At 41.0% G+C, this 20,983-nt stretch overlaps 1 protein-coding gene across 4 annotated transcripts in view; it reads left to right on the forward strand.

Moving 5' to 3' along the window:
• map7d1a (MAP7 domain containing 1a) overlaps positions 1-20,983 on the forward strand; it is a 277,983-nt gene that overhangs the window by 183,404 nt on the left and 73,596 nt on the right. For all 4 annotated transcript variants that reach the window (XM_059954308.1, XM_059954309.1, XM_059954310.1 and 1 more), the window contains exon 2: positions 7,002-7,196. In XM_059954308.1, the coding sequence (XP_059810291.1) occupies positions 7,002-7,196 (195 nt within the window). The remainder of the gene's footprint in view (positions 1-7,001; positions 7,197-20,983) is intronic.

Consider the following 20,983-nt stretch of genomic DNA (forward strand, 5'->3'; position numbering starts at 1 on the left):
GCGGTGAAGGGCCGACCGTCTAGGAAGTACCTGAAATGCCGGATTGCCAGGTAGAGCGCCAACAGTTCCCGGTCGAAAGCACTGTACTTGAGCTTGGGTGGCCGCAGGTGTTTGCTGAAAAACGCCAGGGGTTGCCAGCGACCTGCGATGAGTTGCTCCAGCACCCCACCGACTGCCGTGTTAGATGCGTCCACTGTGAGGGTGGTAGGGGGTGTCCATTCTGGGATGTACTAGCATTGCGGCGTCCGCCAAAGCTTCCTTCGTTTGAACGAAAGCGGCGGCGGACTCCTCGTCCCAGGTAATGTCCTTGCTCGGACCCGACATCAGGGCGAACAGGGGGCGCATGATCCGGGCAGCTGAAGGGAGGAAGCGGCGGTAGAAATTGACCATACCTACGAATTTCTGAAGGCCTTTGATCGTGGTGGGTCGGGGGAAGTGGCGGACCGCATCTACCTTAGCGGGCAGAGGGGTTGCCCCGTCTTTAGTAATCCTGTGGCCCAGGAAGTCAATGGTATCGAGTCCGAACTGGCATTTGGCGGGGTTGATTGTAAGACCGTACTCACTCAGTCGGGCGCAGAGTTGACGGAGGTGGGACAGATGCTCCTGACGACTGCCACTGGCTATGAGGATGTCGTCCAAATAGATGAACGCGAAGTCCAGGTCCCGTCCCACCGCGTCCATTAACCGCTGGAACGTCTGTGCGGCATTCTTCAGGCCGAACGGCATGCGGAGGAACTCGAAAAGGCCGAAAGGGGTGATGAGAGCCGTTTTGGGGACGTCGTCAGGATGCATCGGGATTTGATGGTATCCCCGGACGAGATCTACCTTGGAGAAGATCCGTGCGCCGTGCAGGTTTGCTGCAAAGTCCTGAATGTGCGGCACAGGGTAGCGGTCCAGTGTGGTAGCCTTGTTCAGCCTGCAATAGTCGCCGCACGGTCTCCAGCCCCCCGTCGCTTTGGGCACCATGTGCAGGTGGGAGGCCCATGGGCTGTCGGACCGCCGGATGATCCCCAATTCCTCCATCCTCTGGAACTCCTCCTTCGCCAGTCGGAACTTGTCCGGGGGAAGCCGCCGAGCACAGGCATGGAGGGGTGGTCCCTGGGTCGGGATGTGGTGCTGTACGCCGTGCCTGGGCATGGCCGCTGTGAACTGCGGTGCCAGAACCGATGGGAACTCCGCCAGGACCCTGGTGAAGTCGTTGTCGGACAGCGTGATGGAGCCGAGGTGAGGGGCTGGCAACTGGGCTGCACCCAGGGAGAACGTCTGAAAGGTCTCGGCATGTACCAGTCTCTTCCTGGGCAGGTCGACCAGCAGGCTGTGAGCCCGCAAAAAATCCGCACCCAGAAGCGGTTGGGCTACGGCGGCTAGTGTGAAGTCCCACGTGAACTGGCTGGAGCCGAACTGTAGCTGCACCTGACGGGTGCCATAGGTCCTTACAGTGCTGCCATTCACGGCCCTCAGGGGGGGACCCGGTGCCCTGCTGTGGGTGTCGTAACTCGTCGGAGGTAAAACGCTGATCTCAGCCCCAGTATCGACCAAAAACCGGCGTCTCGACCTTCTATCCCACACATACAGGAGGCTATCCCGATGGCCAGCCGCCGTAGCCATCAGCGGCGGCTGGCCCTGGCGTTTCCCGGGAACTTGCAGGGTGGGCGACAACGGCGGGCTTCTGCGCCCCACCGCTGGTGGTAGAAGCACCAGTGTTCATTGGGCCGGGGGTTGGCAGGCTCTGTGGCCGGGCCTGGACTGGTTTGCTGCCGGGAGCGTGGCTGGGTGATCTGTGCGATGGACGCCCCGCTCACCTTTTTGACGTTCCACAGCAAGTCCGCCCGGGCTGCCACCTTCCGGGGGTCACTGAAATCCGCGTCGGACAGCAGCAGGCGTATGTCCTCGGGCAGCTGCTCCAGGAATGCCTGCTCAAACATGAGGCAGGGTGTGTGTTCGTCGGCGAGAGACAACATCTCATTCATTAAAGCCGATGGAGGTCTGTCGCCCAAGCCATCCAGGTGCAGTAAACGGGCAGCCCGCTCGCGCCGAGAGGGTCCGAAAGTCCTGAGGAGCAGGGCTTTGAATTCCGTGTACTTGCCGTCTGCCGGGGGCGACTGTACGAACTCCGCGACCTGGGCCGCTGTGTCCTGGTTGAGGGAGCTCACCACGTAGTAGTAGCGGGTGTCTTCTGAGGTGATCTGGCGAACGTGGAATTGGGCTTCGGCTTGCTGGAACCATAGGTCCGGGCGCTGTGTCCAGAAACCTGGCAGTTTCAACGAAACCGCATGAACAGAGGCGGCGTCGGTCATTTCTGGTCCAAAAATCGTTTGGACCGTCGGGGTCACCAATTGTAGCGGTGTGCTACACGCAGCGCTAAAATTACGACACGGAGTCGGTAACTGCAGTCGAAGGAAAAAAACTTTATTCGAAAACTTCAGCCTCACTTTTAAGCCTCTGTCAACCAGCCCCCCATGGCGCAGAGGCTCCAAAGCTCTGTGCTCGGAAACCCCCGTAGGCTATCTAATTGTGAGTCGGTTCGGATACGCTAGGAAATGGGTCGCCACAGCATCATAAAAAGATTGTGGTAATTTACCTCCAGTTAACGCATCTTTAAAAAATTTTACAAAGCCAAGGAGAGAGTATAGAAGAAAAGGATTTTTAAAATTCCGCAGTATAACTGTCTGGACCAGGGGCTTTACCTGAATTCATTGAAGAAATAGCCCTTTTATTTCGGTTTCCATAATAGGTGCATCTAGAAGTACACAATCTTCTGCGGTTAATTTCGGAATATTCAATTTTCTTAAAAATTCATCCATTAAGGAAGAATCCTCAACAAATTCTGATTGATAAAAAGAATTATAAAAATCTTGAAAGGCTTTATTTATCTCTTTATGATCAATCATCAAAGTGCCATCTCGTTTACGAATCTTAATGATTTGTTGTTTAACCGAAGCAGTTTTCAATTGATTAGCCAATAATTTGCCAGATTTATCTCCGTGTAAAACTGGGTTCTAGATTTAATTAACTGATTTTCAATCGAGGAGGATAATAACAAACTGTGCTCCACTTGAAGTTCAACTCTTTTTATAAAGTTCTTTACTGGGGGTCACTGAATAAATCTTATCAATTTCTTTAATTTTATCGACCAATGTTAATATTTCAGTATTAGTTCGTTTCCCAACTCCAGCAGAGAATGAAATAATCTGTCAGCGAATAAATACTTTAAACGTGTCCCATAATATTCCACTAGAGATTTCTTCCATAGAATTTGTTGAAAAAAAAACAAATCAATTTGTTGTTTAATGAAGTTAAGAAAGTCTGAACCCTGAAGTAGAGTTGAACTTCCAAGATTTAGCATTAGAAGATAAATCCATTGTCTTAATAGATAGCTTCAAAGGTGCATGGTCAGAAATGGTAATGGAATCATATTTATAATCAATAACATCTGTAAGTAAACAATGATCAATAAAGAAGTAGTCAATTCTTGAATAATTATGATAAACATGAGAAAAGTATGAAAATTCTTTTGTTGTTGGGGTGTAAGAATCACCAAATTTCAGAAGTTCCAGAATCAACCATAAAGGAATTAATAAGAGAGGCCGATTTATTCAGAAGAACCTGAGTGGGCTTAGATCTAACCATCGAGGGATTTAAGCAACAGTTAAAATCCCCACCCATTATCAACATATACTCATTTAAATTAGGAAAGGATGTAAATAAACACTTAAAAAATTCAGGACAGTCAGTGTTTGGAGCATAAACATTAAATAAAACAACTTTTTAATTAAAAAGTGAACCAGTGAGAACCAAAAATCTACCTTGTGAGTCCGAAATTGTTTCATAGTGTATAAAAGAGGTTGAGGAATCTATAAAAATGGAAACGCCTCTTACTTTGGCTTGGGAATTCGAATGATACTGTTGGCCCTTCCAAAACCTAAAAAAAAAGTTGACTATCCTCCTTCCTCACATGAGTCTCTCGTATAAAGATAATATTAGCATTCATTCTGTGGAATACTTTAAATATTTTTTTCCGTTTGATCAGATGATTTAAACCGTTAGTATTCCAAGAAACAAAATTGATAATCTTATCCATATTGCCAATATTTATCGCAATTAACTCACAAGGTTAAAAAAGATGAACTCACGAATCCGGAAGAGGGAGGCAAGTTCAAGGAGGAACCGGAAGTTACGACACTCCAACCATTTTGGTAGTTTCGAGTCAGCCCATGAAGTAAAACTAAGCAAGAAGCAAAGCAAAAAAAAAAGAATCCCCCTCCCCCCACCCTCAAAACCCCAGAAAAAATGCCAGGAAGAGGTAAGCAGGCAAACTAATACTAATTTTACCCCCATATCTCAAGACGGCAACTCAAACAAAAAAGTAAAAAAAAGACACAAACCACCCATATTAAAAAAAAGGGTTAGTATAACAAAGATTAAACTATAAAATTAGTGTTATATATGTAAAACAAAAGGATTAAAAGAAAAAAGTAAAATACTAAAATGTTAAAACTCAAAAATGGATATTATATTAATATTTTAAAAGCAAGTCCTCAATCTTGTTCAGACACATCCAAATGGATGTGATGTATCCAAGCACTGTCTTATGGGAAAAAGAAACAACATCTTAGAAAAAAGTTTTTAATAAAAACCTTAATATTTAAGCATTAAAGATATAAAAAATGTATATAAGCTTAAAAAATTCAATGAGTTACTTACAAAACTAACAGAATAATAATTTAAAAAGAACGAACTCAGAATAAACCAAAAAGACGGACCTTTACTTAAGTGTATGAAAAATACACTATCAACCATCACACAAGAATCATCAAATTATGAAAGGTACAAATCTATAGACTAATTGTTAGCATAAAGAAGAAAGTTAATACAAATAGTAAAAATACTATTAGTTGACTACGTTAGTCAACTCGTACTGAAAAAAGTACTATTCTTCAAGAAATCTTTGGGTATCCACTGGAGATTTGAACAACTGACAAGTCTCATCTTTGAGAGTAACTCTCAATTGTGCTGGAAATAACGACGCTTGTTTGTAGCCTTTCTGATGAATTTCTGACATAACCGATTTAAAAGTCATTCTTGCCCTCAAAACTTCGGGACTGTTATCTTCCAGAATACAAAATTTGAAAATTTGAAAGCTGACCATAGCTTTTTCCGGGCAGCCTGAATCATACGTTCTTTAGTATGAGGATAATGAATCCAGAGAATCACTGGCTGTGGTTTCGTGCCTGGAGGTGGTTGAAGGCGAGAAATGCGATGTGCACGATTGATTATTAGAGAGGTATCCAGAACTTCTGAGCCGAAGACGTCCATTAAAAATTTAGAGAAAAATACAGTCAGATCACGGTTCTCAAAATTTTCCAGAAGCCCAATTATCCGGAGATTTTGTCTTTGAGACCGGTTTTCAAGATCAGTAAGTTTAGATTTATACCGATCCAGCAGTTGAGAAGTCGAAGATTGCTGTTGTTCCAGAATTTCAATTTTGCGATATTTCTGGCGAGTGGCATCTTCGAGAGCTAAAATTCATGCTTGTTGTTGTTGAGAATCCAGTGTGAGTGATTGAAGTTTTGCATTGACTGTCTTTAAAGTTTCATCAAGCATAGAAAGCTTTGGGATTAGTTTATTAAAAACACAAGATGCTGGCAGAACTCAGCAGGCCAGACAGCATCTATGGGAGGAGGTAGTGATGACGTTTCGGGCTGAAACCTTTCATCAGGAAACCCTCAGGGTAGTACAAGAAACACAACAGAATGAATGAAAGGTCACACCCAACACGACAGACAGAGAACCAATGTGCAAAGACAACAAACTGTTCAAATACAAAAAGAAAGAAAAAAGAAATAATAATTAAACAAGCAATAAATCTTGAGAACTTGAGGTTAACAGTCCTTGAAAGTGAGTCCATAGGTTGTGGGACCAGTTTAGTTATGGGGTGAGTGAAGTTATCCCTTCTGGTTCAAGAGCCTGATGATTGAGGGGTAATACTGTTCCTGAACACAGTGGTGTGGGTCAGACTGGTTCAAGCTGACAGGAAGGTGACATTAACTCAAATAACCATACTTTACAAGAATGGTATGCTGAAGATTGTCTGTGAATGCACAACTCATTGAACCTTGAGGTCAATGGGCTACAGCAGCAGAGGACAACACAGGGTTCTTCTCCTATAACTTCTCCCCCCCCCCCCCCCGCCCCATTCTGATGTTTGGTCTGAAAAACAACTGAACCTCTTAACTACATTTACATGGTTTTATACATTTAAGTTGCTGTCACATGATTGGCTGATTGGGTATTTGCATTAATATGCCCACGTACAGGTGAATCAAATAAAGTGTCTACTTAGAGTGCAGAGTCAGGATGAAGGTGAATGGCTGGGTAGAGTTGAGTTGAAGGTGAATGGCTGGGTAGAGTTGAGTTGAAGGTGAATGGCTGGGTAGAGTTGAGTTGAAGGTGAATGGCTGGGTAGAGTTGAGTTGAAGGTGAATGGCTGGGTAGAGTTGAGTTGAAGGTGATTGGCTGGGTAGAGTTGAAGGTGAATGGCTGGGTAGAGTTGGGATGAAGGTGTGTGGCTGGGTAGAGTTGAGTTGAAGGTGATTGGCTGGGTAGATTTGGGATGAGGGTGATTGGCTGGGTAGAGTTGAGTTGGTGATTGGCTGGGTAGATTCGAGATGAAGGTGATTGGCTGGGTAGAGTTGAGTTGAAGGTGATTGGCTGGGTAATTCGGATGAAGGTGACTGGCTGGGTAGAGATGAAGGTGAGTGGCTGTGTAGAGTTGAGTTGAAGGTGAATGGCTGGGTAGAATCGGGATGAAGGTGATTGGCTGGGTAGAGTCGGGATGATGGTGATTGGCTGGATAAGTTGAATACAAGGGAAGTGGGTAAGTAAAGTGTGATGTGGGTAGACTGCAGTGAGTTTGGAAGTATTGTGTATACAGTGGAGTATTTGTTGAAGGTTGGCTGCATATATCATGAACCAACGTAAATGTTCTTTACTCATTACAGCTACTGATATTAACATTGAAGCGGAGGAAAGTTTAGCCAAGGAGGAAGAAGCAGAGGGAAAACCAGTCAAGAAAGAAGAATCAGTAGAAAATCCAGTTAAAGACGAAGAAGCAGAAAAGAACCCAGTCAAGGATGAGCCACCTGCTTTCTCTTCCAAATCCCCGGGCATGGGCAAAGGCTCCCGGACAAAGCAAGGTATGGCTCCTTCTGCAAAAGTGTACTTCGTGTTCTGTGTTTATATGTAAAATAATATGTTTCAGCCACCAACATCCCACTGTCATTTTGGATTTGATATTTTATTAAGATATGTAAGTTGGCCCTACTTATTCGCGGGGGATTGGTTCCGAGACCCCCTGGGGATACCAAAAAACGTGGATGCTGAAGTCCCTTATTTAATATATCTTGGAGCAGTGGACATTAGGACCCGGCGTAGCTCTGAATCCGCAGTGTTTCTGTTCAAAAAATAATCACGATCACGATTGAAAATAAGGCGGAAGTAATAAATTGGTTGGAAAGAGGTGAAATGCCATCGGTCATTGGAAAAGGGTTAGGCTACAGTCAGTCAACAATCGGACAATTTTAATGGAGCATTTGAAAGGCCCTGCCCCGATGAAAGCTACAATTATTACTAATCAACGCAGTGGTTAAATTTTTGAAATGTGTATGTTTCTTAGGTGTTTTATATGCATAGAAAGGTGAATTATGTGCTATATACTAAGAAAAACGTTTGAGCAACTGACGCTAAATAATACCGGATGTACTTGTTCCGACTTCAAATCTGACTTAAAGGCGGACTCAGGAACGGAACTCATACATAACCCAGGGACTGCCTGTACTTTTAAATCATCTCTAGATTACTTATAATACCTAATACAATGTAAATGCTATGTAAATAGTTATTATACTGTATTGTTTAGGGAATAATGACAAGAACAAATAGTCTGTACATGCTCAAACAACGAGTGCTGGGGAGAGAACTTCCGGGTTTTCCTGATCCGCGGCTGGTTGAACCCGCGCATGTGGAATCTGTGGATAAGGAGAGCCGACTGTATATGTCACAATATAGTACATTGAGATTCATTTTCTTTCAGGCATTTACAGAAAAGTAAAGATACAATAGAATTTATGAAAAACTATACATAACCAATGACTGACAAACAACTAATGTGCAAAACGAAACATATAGTGCAAATGTAAAACAAATGCTGAGAACGTGAGTTGCTGAGAGTCTGGAGCTTGTGGAATCAGTTCAGATTTCAGGTGAGTGAAGTTATCCACGTTGGTTCAGGAGCCTGATGGCTGTAGGGTAATAACTGTTTCTGAACCTGGTCACATAGAAACTAAGGCTTCTGTATGTAGTGACTTCTCTTTGGTCATTTTTGGGAGGGGTGCAAAAGCAGATGAGACGTCTGTTCTGAGCGTGAAATAGATTGAATTGCTCATCTTTGAGCTCTTTAAACAGTGACACTTTGAGATTAAAAGAGCCTCTCTTTGTCATCACTGTTCCTGTACTCTGCATATCCATTGGGTGAAGTTCAGTGTGTGGCTGATGGGCTGAAGATACAGATGGTGACTATGGGCAGAAATCTGCGATCTCCTCGTGACTGGTGAGGTTGAGTACAGAGCCAAGATGAGTACTCACTGCTCTCCTACAGAAAGGTCTCTGATCCTTAACTCTGCACAAGGCGAGAAGCTGGTTTAATGGCGGACCTGGATGATTGGTGGCCAGCTGAGGTCAGGATGTTTGGGCATTGGGTTGGGCAGTTGTCAAGGCGTGAGCTGACTGGCTGGAGCAGGTAAGCAGAGGAAAGCTTAAAGGTGGGGAGAAGATAGCTGCTATGGATTCTCTAACAAAAGTGTGTTGGAGCCTTAGCAGTTTCAGAAAACTGCAGCACAGAAGCAGACCTTTGGCCTATTGAGTCTGTTTTGGCCTAGTCTTCTGCAATCTACTTGTCCCCAGACCATAGCCGTCTGTACCCCTCTTGCTCCATACTTGTCTTAAATGTCGCGATTGAACCTGCATCCACCTCTACTGATGGAAGTTCCTTTGATACTTGCAACACCCTTTTTGTGAAGAAGTTCCTCCTTAGACTCCTCTTAAATATTTCACCTTTCACCTTGGGCCAATGGCCTCTAGTTCTAGACTCACCTCACCTGAGGAGAAGCACTGCAGCTAATCTCAGCTTTACTGTCTGCATGAGCCTTGTATTCTTTGTGCGGTTAGGTACAGGGAGAATTGTCTACTGTTTGCACCACTGTGTATACCCAATGCCTGCGTTAACTAGAATATCAGACTGGAATGGTCACCTGGTGACCCAAACACAACCATATATGCAGCCCTGATTTAGTAGCTTTGTTAATCTGCTGTTGTTGTTATTTGCTGAGCAGTAGGGTTCTGTGCTTCCTGGGTTCTCTGAAAATCAGGACTGGAACGCTCGTTGATTGGTGTTTAAACAATTGAATTGTCTTTATTTCTTACATCCTTCACGTACATGAGGAGTAAGAATCTTTACATTATGTCTCCGTCTAAAAGTGCAATATGCAATTTATAGTAATTTATAATAAATGGTATGTACAACTGGACAGTCAATATAACATAGAAATACAGTTGCGTCAGCATGAATTAATCAGTCTGATGGCCCAGTGGAAGAAGCTGTCCCGGAGACTGTTGCTCCTGGCTTTTATGCTGTAGTTCCTTTTCCCAGATGGTAGCAGCTGAAACAGATTGTAGTTGGGGGTGACTTGGGTCCCCAATGATCCTTCGGGCCCTTTTTATATACCTGTCTTTGTAAATGTCCTGAATAGTGGGAAGTTCACAACTACAAATGTGCTGGGCTGTCCGCACCACTCTCTGCAGAGTCCTGCGATTGAGGGAAGTACAGTTCCCGTACCAGGCAGTGATGCAGCCAATCAGGATGCTCTCAATCTTGCCCCTGTAGAAAGTTCTTGGGATTTGCGGGCCAATACCAAATTTCTTCAACCGTCTGCAGTGGAAGAGGCGACGTTGTGCCTTTCACCACACAGCCGATATGTACAGCCCACGTGAGATCTGCTTAAGTATCGGTAACTTCATGTTTGTGAGTGACTGAGGAGGGAGGAGTGTATGTGACCCAGCTGGCTGGTCCTTAATGGGAGGAAAGGCACTGTGGTCACAGGACCAGCAATATGATACTGGTTTGTTTTGGTGCAGTATCTGAAATAATTCCAAACTTTTAAAGTTTAGTTCATGGTGATTCATTTCACTCAACGCAGCACGTACTTTAGTCCATTGAATTTTGTACTCTCCTTGCTTTCTGTCTCCCCAGGCATCATTGCTTCTGCCTCCAACTGTGGCTTTCTGACCATCTCGTTACCTTCCACTCCCTAACCTTTCCTCTTTTCTCCTATCCCCAGCCTCCTTCTGTGTGTTCCTGTCCCAGTACACCCGGTCCAGGCTGCAGTTGTTCATTCCGAAACCCAGACTGATAAAGCACTCATATTCACGGACTGTCGATTGATTCATAAAGTGGCAGCTCATCAAAACACAAGAGTTCTGTTCTTCATACAGTTCTTCCTTCAGCCCCAAAGCCTCTGTGTTCCAATCATGGAAGTGGAATGGAACAAAACAACATTATTAGCTGAGTAAATGGGAGCTTAGTTTGAGCATCATTTTACATTGACACAAACACTGTCATTCTGCTTCAAATCTGAGTGACTTTATTTCATGATTTCACTTGCCACCATTTTGGCTGCTGCTATTCCAGAAGATCATGGCAAATGTAGGCCAGATTTTGAGTTGTTCATAATAGTCCATACCCACTTATGGTGTTTTGAAGGAGTCAATTTTCTCAGCAGCCAGGTTCCACAAACTTCCCTGAAATTTCTCTTTGTGTTACACTGTACACCGAACCCATTTGCCCATCATTCCTTCCCTACTTGTTGCTAATTAATCAACCACCAACTCCTTGACCTTGTTTACAAAACCGCTGCATCTTTCTGTATTCTAACCTCTGTACCTATCACCAGTTTTTCTTCTCCTATCTCTGCCTCCTCCTTCCTTCCCTCAATTATCACTGTACTCCTCCATTTCCCCTTTCCTGCTCTCTTTCCCTCCTTACTTTCCACTGCAGGTCCTCTTTGTATCCCTCTCCTGCCATTCATTTTTCTCCAGCATAAGGTGAATCTAAAAAAGAAATTAACCCAAATATCATATATTTGGTAATATCATAAAAAATACACTTTATAAATAGCTAGAATAAGGAAAACAGTAAGGAAAGGGGGGGCATTTTAAGGAGAAAAATGAATGGAGCAGTGTCACAAACCTATACTTTGCTTCAATCTTCTCAAGAAAGATTGGCCCTCTGAAGAGAAAATGTGTATGATATTTTATATGGTAAGTGTATATAGATATATATATATATAAGAGAGAGGGTTTTAAATGGTAAATCTGTATATGAGAGAGAAAGAGATTAATAATATTAAGAGTTTTAGCAACTCTAAGGACAAATAAATCATCAGGAGCAAATAAGTATATCCCAGGTTACCTAAGATAAGGGAGAATGTAGATGCTCTGCCACCATGGTCCAGTGTTCACTGACAATATAAGAAATGCATTCTAATGTCAGGAGTTGCCATCAGACCTGTTGAGCTTGCTCCACCATTCAAACAGTCATGGCTGGTTTGCCTGTGGGCTCAGCTCCACCTACCTGCCTCTTCCCTCTAAGCCTTAATTCCCCTACTGTGCAAAAACCTAACTGTCTCTTAAATACATTTAGTGAGAAGTCTCTGCTGCTTCCTTGGGCAGAGATTTCCTCAGATTCACTACTACCTAGGAAGGGAAAGCAGTTTCTCCTCATCAACATCCTAAATCTGCTCCCTTAAATCTCAAGGCCATGTTCCCTTGTCCTTGTCTCAACTATCAGTGGAAACAACCTTCCTGCCTCCATCTCATCTATTTTATAATTTTATGTTTCTGTAAGGTCCTCTTTCATTCTTTTGAATTCCAGTGACTATCATTCCAGCTATTCCTCTCTATCCACTGTGCTCATTATCTCCTCGAAGAACTCCAGTAAGTTTGTTAATCGGGACCCTGCCCTTTTCGAACCTCTGCTTTGTGTGCCCAATGGAATGTCTTCTGGCCAGAGGCTTCACTATTTTTTTCTTAATAATATCTTTAAACATTCTCCTCTTTGTGGTACACTGTGTAATGTGATTATTTGGTGGTCTGCAGACAACTTCCACCACAGATTTTTTTCACTTTACTTAATTCAACATTTTGTTCTTTAGATCTTATATATCATCTTTCACTCTTGCCCTAATGTCTTTTCTTTCTAAATCTTTTTATTAACATTAGTAATATGGACAGAATACAAATGATATATTGATAAAGAAATTACCAACATATAAATTCCATTGCATATGAAAAAAAACATACATCATAGTTACAATATAAATGAGTTTACCAAGACATAAGCCATAAAATATATGTATGAACATAGTAAGTCTAAATATTTCATAATATATGATATAAAGAAAACAGAAAAAAGAAAGAAAAAAAAACAAAAAAAAATATAATGCAAAACTAGCTAATCTAATCTAATAACTAATAACTAATATAGAAGAAAAAAGAAGCAAAAAAAAGAGGGAAAAAAAAGGGGGCTGTTTATAATATCTCACAAAAATAAGTATTCATCAATGCCGTCACTTCCGGTCCTCTCAAAATACATAAGCTAAAAGCTGGGAAATCAAATGAACTTGGCACAGGGTCATATTACATCATATGAAAATGTTGAATAAATGGTCTTCATAACTTTTCAAATTTAATAGACGTCTCAAAAGTACCACTTCTAATTTTTTCTAAATTTAAACATAACATAGTTTGAGAGAACCAATTAAATACAGTGGGAGGATTAATTTCTTTCCAATTCAACAATAGAGATCTTCTAGCCATCAGAGTTAGAAATGCAATCATTCGACGGGCAGAAGAAGATAAATGCAGTGAGTCTAAGATTGGTAAACCAAAAATTGCGGTAATAGGATGAGGTTGTAAATCGATATTCAAAACCGCAGAAATAATATCAAAAATATCTTTCCAATATTTCTCCAAAAATGAACAAGACCAAAACATGTGAGTTAAAGACGCAATTTCAGAATGACATCTATCACAAATAGGACTAATATGAGAGTAAAAATGAGCTAATTTATCCTTGGACATATGGGCCCTATGTACGACCTTAAATTGTATTAATGAATGTTTGGCACGTAACAATGATGTATTAACTAATTGAAGAATTCTATCCCAATTCTCACTAGAAATACTAAGACTAAGCTCTCTTTCCCAATCCTTTTTGGTCTTATAAAGAGGCTCTGAACGTATCTTCATAATTATATTATAAAGTTTTGAAATAAGCCCTTTTTGAAAAGGGTCTAATTCAAATAAACTCTCCAAAATATCTGAAGGCACAAAATTTGGAAACGTGGAGAGTACAGAACTTAAAAAATGTCTAATCTGTAAATATCTAAAAAAATGAAATCTAGGCAAGTTATATTTGTTGGATAATTGCTCAAAAGACATGAAACAATTATCTAAAACTAAATCAGAAAATCTTAGTAATCCCTTAGTTTTCCAAGCCGAATAAGCTTGATCTATAATGGAAGGGTGAAAAAAACAATTAGATACAATAGGACTATTTAAAACGAATTGAGTCAACCCAAAAAATCTCCGAAATTGAAACCATATACGCAAAGTATGTTTAACTATCGGGTTGTCAATTCATTTCGGCAATTTAGAAAGAACAAAAGGGAGAGAAGTCCCTAAAATAGAACCCAGAGCATAAGCTGATACCGATTTAGTTTCTAAACTCACCCAACAAGGGCCAAAAGATCCACCCCCATCTTTCAACCAACATAACAAATATCTAATATTAACTGCCCAATAGTAAAATCTGAAATTAGGTAATGCTAACCCGCCTTCCTTTTTTGTCTTCTGTAAATATGTTTTACCTAACCTGGGATTTTTATTCTGCCATATATATGAAGAAATTTTAGAGTCAACATTAGTAAAAAAAGATTTCGGGATAAAAATTGGTATCGCTTGAAAAATATATAAAAACTTAGGTAAAATAACCATTTTAATAGCATTAATCCTACCTATTAGGGATAAAGATGAAAGTGACCACTTAGTAAACAAACCTTTAATCTGATCAATTAAGGGTAAAAAATTAAATCTGAATAAATCTTTATGGTTTTTTGTGATTTTGATCCCTAAATAATTAAAAGAGTCATTAACTAATTTAAAAGGTAAATTTCCATAAATTGGGACCCGTTTATTCAAAGGAAACAATTCACTTTTATTAAGATTTAACTTATACCCAGAAAACTCACTAAATTGAGCCAATAATGCTAAAACTGCTGGAATGGATTTCTCCGGGTTAGAAATGAATAGTAATAAATCATCTGCATACAAAGATAACTTATGAATATCTGTCCCACGATTAATACCCAAAATATCCTGGGATTGTCTGATGGCAATTGCCAAAGGTTCTAAGGCAATGTTAAATAGTAATGGACTAAGAGGGCAACCTTGTCTAGTGCCCCGAACTAGGCGAGAAAAGGGAGATCTTTGATTATTGGTAAACACTGAGGCTACTGGAGTATGATAAATCAATTTAATCCATGATATAAATATCGGACTAAAATTAAACTTCTCCAACACATTAAATAAGTAAGGCCATTCAACTCTATCAAATGCTTTCTCCGCATCTAATGAAATCACGCATTCTGAAGTGTCATGTGAGGGAGTATAAACAATATTCAACAATCTCCTAATGTTAAAAAAAGAATAACGATTTTTAATAAAACCAGTTTGATCATCTGATATAATTTTGGGTAATACCTTCTCCAATCTAGATGCCAATAACTTGGAAAAAATCTTGGAGTCTACATTCAATAAAGATATAGGTCTATAAGAAGCACAGTTAGTAGGGTCTTTATCTTTCTTCAATATTAAAGAAATGGAAGCTCTTTAAAAAGATTGTGGCAAATTCCCCAATCTAATGGCTTCCTCAAAAACCTTACCTAACCAAGGGGAAAGAGTAGCGGAAAAAATTTTTAAAAATTCAACTGTATAACCATCTGGACCCGGTGCTTTCCCAGAATTCATTGAGGAAATAGCCCCCTTAATTTCTACATCCATAATAGGAGTATCCAATATCAAAAGATCATCAGATGATAATCTTGGAAAATTTAATTTCCCAAGAAAATCAGACCTGGTATTATGATCTTGAGGAAATTCAGATTGATACAGGGAGGAACAGAAGTCTTGAAATGCCTTATTTATCTCATCATGATTAACTGTCAGTTTCCCATTCTGCTGACCAATCTTAGTGATTTGACGTTTAACCAAAGCATTCTTCAATTGACTAGCTAACAGTTTACCAGATTTATCACTATGTATATAAAAATCAGATTTAGTTTTCATTAATTGATTTTCAATCGAGGATGTATGTATATGTTCCATTTGAAGTTCAACCCTTTGTTTGTAAAGCTCCTTACTAGGAGCAATTGAATATTTCTTATCAATCTCTTTAATTTTATCAACCAATAAAAGAGTTTCCATCTTAGTACGTTTCCTCAAACCAACAGAATAAGAAATAATCTGTCCACGTATATACGCTTTAAAAGTGTCCCAAAGTGTTCCGCAGGAAATATCATCTGTAGAATTAGTTGAAAAGAAGAAGTCGATCTGCTCCTCCATAAATTTTATAAAGTCAGAGTCTTGCAACAAGGTAGAGTCAAATCGCCATTGTCTAGCATTAGAAGCTGTATCCGTAAATTTCATAGAAAGTAATAATGGAGCATGATCAGAGATAGCTACAATATCATAGTTACAACCGATTACCAATGGAATAAAACAAGAGTCTGTAATAAAATAATCAATTCTCGAATAAGAGTGATAAACATGTGAGAAAAAAGAAAAGTCTTTGTCATTAGGATGCCGGAATCTCCAAATATCAAAAACTCCATTGTCAGTCAAAAAAGAGTTAATACGAGTGGCCGACTTATTAGGTAAAGTCTGAATAGATAAAGATTTATCCATCAGAGGATTTAAACAGCAATTAAAGTCACCACCCATTATTAACTTACATTCGTTTAGATTGGGTAAAGAGGTAAATAAAGACTTAAAAAAGTCAGGACAATCCACATTTGGAGCGTAAACATTAACCAAAGCAACCTTTTTATTACAAAGTAAACCCGTAATTAACAAAAATCTGCCATTCAGATCCGAAAAAATATCATGATGAACAAATGAAATAGAGGAGTCAATAAAAATTGAAATTCCTTTTACTTTAGCATTCGAATTTGCGTGATACTGTTGACCCCGCCAAAATCTAAAAAAACAAAATTTGTTCTCCTTCCTGACATGAGTTTCTTGTACAAAAATGATATGAGCATTAAGTCTTTGGAATACTTTGAAAATCTTCTTTCGTTTAATTGGATGATTTAAACCATTAGTATTCCAAGACACAAAATTAATGGTCTGAGCCATAATTCTAAAATCAACCCTTTGGTATAGAAAGGGTTAACCAACTTATAAACTCATGCACCCGGAAGAGGAACAAAAGTAAAGAGAAGACCCGGAAGTGACGACAACACAGACATCTTTGAAGTTCAAAAACAGCCCAAATAAAAAAACTGACACAAACTGGTACAAAAAAAATAGAATTAGAAAACAGACCATCCCCCCACCCCCCAAGAAAAAGAGAAAAAGCTAAAATATGACTTAAGAAGGGAAAAAGTAAGACTAATCCTACCCCCATGTCAGCTGAAGAACACTCCATAAATAAAGGATATATATAAAAGAATCACCCCAACTTTAAAAATTAAAATCGCTATAATAAAAACCATATTTCTAAGTATAGTTAGTTGTAAAAAGAATAAAAATATAATCACTAAAAAAATTATAAATCAGGCTATAGCCCAGACAAAACAAAAAATATTTAAGCTATGATAAGCGATGCATTGTAGGAAAAAGGCGAAAAAAATAAAAACATAACGACATCTTAAGCAAAACCAAAAATCTTTTTCAAAAAACCACCAACTTAATCAAAGAAAAATTCACCTTCAAAGAATTAAAAATATACCTTCGAAGGAACAAAGTTAATGGACAAGTATGTAGTTAAATGATTAAAGTGTATAAGGTAAAACAATTAATATGACGAAAACACACTTTAAGTATAAAGTATAGGATGAACCTACACCAATAACCAGATTTTAATTCTGGTTTAAGAGATCGAGAACCATCTTACACGATCAGAATCGTTCATTTATTAGAGACTGGTGTCTGTAGCAGTAGGGAAGTTCTCCTCCAGATATTTTCTCGCTTCTGAAGTTGAAATGAAAACCTGTCGTGGAGCATTCGACGGAGAAATTCGAAGCTTCGCAGGGTATAGAAGCGCAGGTTTCAGATTTTTCTCATAACATTCAGCCATCAACGGTTTAAAAAGAAGCCTTCTTTTTAAAAGGTCAGGACTAAAGTCTTCGACCAGGCGGAAGCAAAATTCTTTGAATTTAATCATTCCTGCTCGACGAGCTGCTCTTATAAGTTGTTCTTTGTCATGTACATAATGCAACCGGACAATTACCACCGAAGGTTTGTCTGTAGCACTCGGTGATCGACGCCGAATTCTATGTGCCCGATCCAATAAAGGAGGGTTATTCGGGAAAATCGTCGGAAACGCTTCTTTTAAAAGTTGAGCAAAATATTTCGAAGGGTCATCTTTTTCTATGCCCCCTGAAAGACCAAGTATACGTAAGTTCTGTCTTCTGGACCGATTCTCAAAATCGTCACTCTTGGCTTTAAGGGCTTCCATCAGCTTAATGGTCGAAATTAAATCCTGTTGCAGTTTTTCAATAGTCAAACCTCGCTTCCGAGCATCTTCTTGCAGAGACGCAATAAGAGCTTGTTGCTGTTTAATTACTAAATCCGTCTTAACCATGTACTCTTGAAAAGCCTTTATATCTTCTTTAAAAAATTGTTGTAGTTCAGCAAATTCTTTATCCAAAACCTCCATAAACAATTCAAAAGTTAATTGCGTTTGTTCTGGCGGAACCTGCTTTTTTCCGTTACCGTTCGGATTGCGTCCGGGATCCCGTCCCTTAGACCTGAGAGACATTTCTGTTTGCATATCTTCAAAAGTTCACAACAAACTCTTGGCAGTAAATCCAAAAAAAAATTAACAAAGAAACTTTCGGTATAGGTAAAAATAAGCTGAATAAGGGTGATCAAAGGTTAAAAAAAGTAAAGGTTATGGAGCGAATCCAAAACAGTACTCACTCCATGAGCGTCTCCAGCTGACTCTCTTGCCCTAATGTCATCCATAGTTAAGAGTGCTACTCCTCGTTTCTTACCTTCTTATCTATTCTCAAAGGTTCAAAAGTTCAATTTACTGTCAGAGAAATGTATACAATATACATCCTGAAATGCTTTTTCTTCGCAAAACCCACGAATACAGAGGTGTCCTGAAGAATGAACGACAGTTAAACGTGAAAACCCCCCAAGTCCCCCCCCCAGCTCTCCCCTCCTGCATGTAAGCGGCTGCGAGCAATCCCCCCAACCGCAAAACAAAAAGCATACCCACTATCGAGCACAAGCGTGAGCTAGGTGATAGCAAAGGCACAGAACTTGCAGTTACCCCAAAGACTATTGCAATTCATCTGGCATTTGGCAACCCACAGGTTCTCTCTCTCTCTAATAATAACAGCAAGTAGGAGTCATAACAACAACCCACTGGTTTACAATGTTAAAAAGTCCGTTTTGTCACTTTTTTCGATCTCTGAGCCCAAAGATTGCAAAGATCGCGGGTCTTTGGGCCCACAGTGACACAGGAGTCTCCTGTCATGACACTGATCCTCGATCCGCCCATCTCCCGAGCCCCAAGATCTAGGCCGTCTCACAGGCCTACCCCTTGGCTGGTCCTGAAATCCCAAGAACGGTCACATTCCCACAAAGAACCAAAGTCAGTGTGTAACTCAGGGTCAGAATCTTCAAAAGAACCCTGAAAGGGAAAAATAAAGATATTAAAGATGGAAATAGAGCTCTTTCCGAAGATGCAAGCAAAGGAGTCACCTTTTGGTGCCTTCTAACTCTGCCTCCGTCTCCACTCTCTCTTTTCTCTTTACTAGCTTTGCTTTGGTTTCTGCATTGCTTCCTTCTGTCCTCCTGCCATATTAGTTTAAACAAGGGTTTCCCAACCTGCACTCCACAGACCCATTGCTCACTGGTATTTGATAATGGCATAAAGAAGGTGGGGACCTCAGGTTTAAGCCCTCCCCAACAGCACTAGTAAAAGGACTTAGGACTTTGGGACTTTGACCCCATTTTTGCCCCCCTCTCCCCCCCCCCCCATAGACTGTCCAGTTTGAAGTGGTCCTACCTCCTCCAGAACTAGTTCTAAATACCACAGGAATCTGAAACCCTCCCTTCTGCAGCACCGCCTAAACCACATATCCATCCTAACTATTCTGTTGCTCCTATTTCAACCAGCACGTGTTACAGGTAGCAATCCTGAGATTATTAACTTTGAGGTTCTAGCTTTTAATTTATCTCCTAGCTCCCTGATTTTCCTCATCTGCAATTTTCCTCTTTCGTTGGTACCTACGTACAGCACAACAGCTGGCTGTTTACCACCCCCCCCCCACCTTTTCCAAATGCCCTGCATGTTCAGAGACATCTCTGACCCTTGTACCTGGGAACCTCTGTTGTGGCCACAGGTGCTCCTGTCTGTTACCCTTACCCTTGGAATCCCCGACCACCACAGCATTACCACTCTCTCTCGCGGTGTCACGTTCCACAAATGAGCCAAGTCCTCCAACAGCAGGTAGAGCAGTGCATCAGTTTGGGGGAGGGGGATGTCTGCACTAGCTTTGTCTGTTGGTCAATCACTACCATTCCTTAGGCCCTTAAACTCCAGAGTGACCAACTCACTGAATGCATTATCCATAAAAACACTCCCGGCACCAAGGATGTTCCAACGGCCTGTCTGGAGCTGTAGCTGGACACACTTGCTGCATATGTGGTCACTATGGACTCTGGCAGCCTCCCCGAATTCCCGTGTTGTGCAGAATGAGTATGACGCAGGTCATGTGAATTTGGATGTCATGCTAGATTACTGGCAGATTTCTAGAGTCAAAGGGAGGTATAGGCTCTTCAGCCCACTGAGTGGCACCAACCCATTTCACTGCTTGTATATTCGTCCAATTTTCTTTTTATTCTCCCAGCATTCTGAGGGTCAGAATTTATTTGCATACGGAAAGGCAAGGGCTGATTAGGGATCGTTAGAATGGCTTCCTTCATGGGAGATCAAGTGCCACCAATCTGACTGAGTATGTTGAAGAGGCGGCTCAGTGGTTGACAAGGGCAGGGTGGTATGTGGTCCACATGGGCTTCAGCAAGCTCTGTAACATGTTCCTACTTGGTCCAGAAGGTTAGAACACATGGGATCCAGGGTATGCCCAGCAATTTGGATTCAAAGTTGTCTTGGGGGCAGGAGGTGGAGAGTGGTTTTACAGATTGGATGCCTGGGGGGGTCAATCAATTACTATCATTCCTTAAGCCCTTAAACTCCAGAGGTTATACTGTAGGGGCAGGATTAGTAAGTCTGCAGACATAACCAAAGTTGGTGGTCTAATGGGCCATGACGAAGTTTGTTAACAGGTTAAAGATCAATCAGGAAACTGGGCAAGGGAATGGCAAGTGGGAGTCAGACAAGTGTGGTGATGGATTTTGGGAAGTTTAAACTAGGACAGGACATGCACCGTGATTGCTGAGTATTGTTGACCAGAAACCTGGGATACAAGTATATAATTTCTTCACTTTCTTCACTTGCATCTCTTATTAACCTGCTGTGTATCCCATCAGGCTCTGGGGACTTTTAACAACCTTAATGCTACCTTTTCCTTTACTTCCAAATCCTGTAGCATATTAATACTCTTAACGCTGATCT

The sequence above is a fragment of the Hypanus sabinus genome, chromosome 30, assembly GCF_030144855.1.
Source record: "Hypanus sabinus isolate sHypSab1 chromosome 30, sHypSab1.hap1, whole genome shotgun sequence".
Taxonomy (NCBI): domain Eukaryota; kingdom Metazoa; phylum Chordata; class Chondrichthyes; order Myliobatiformes; family Dasyatidae; genus Hypanus; species Hypanus sabinus.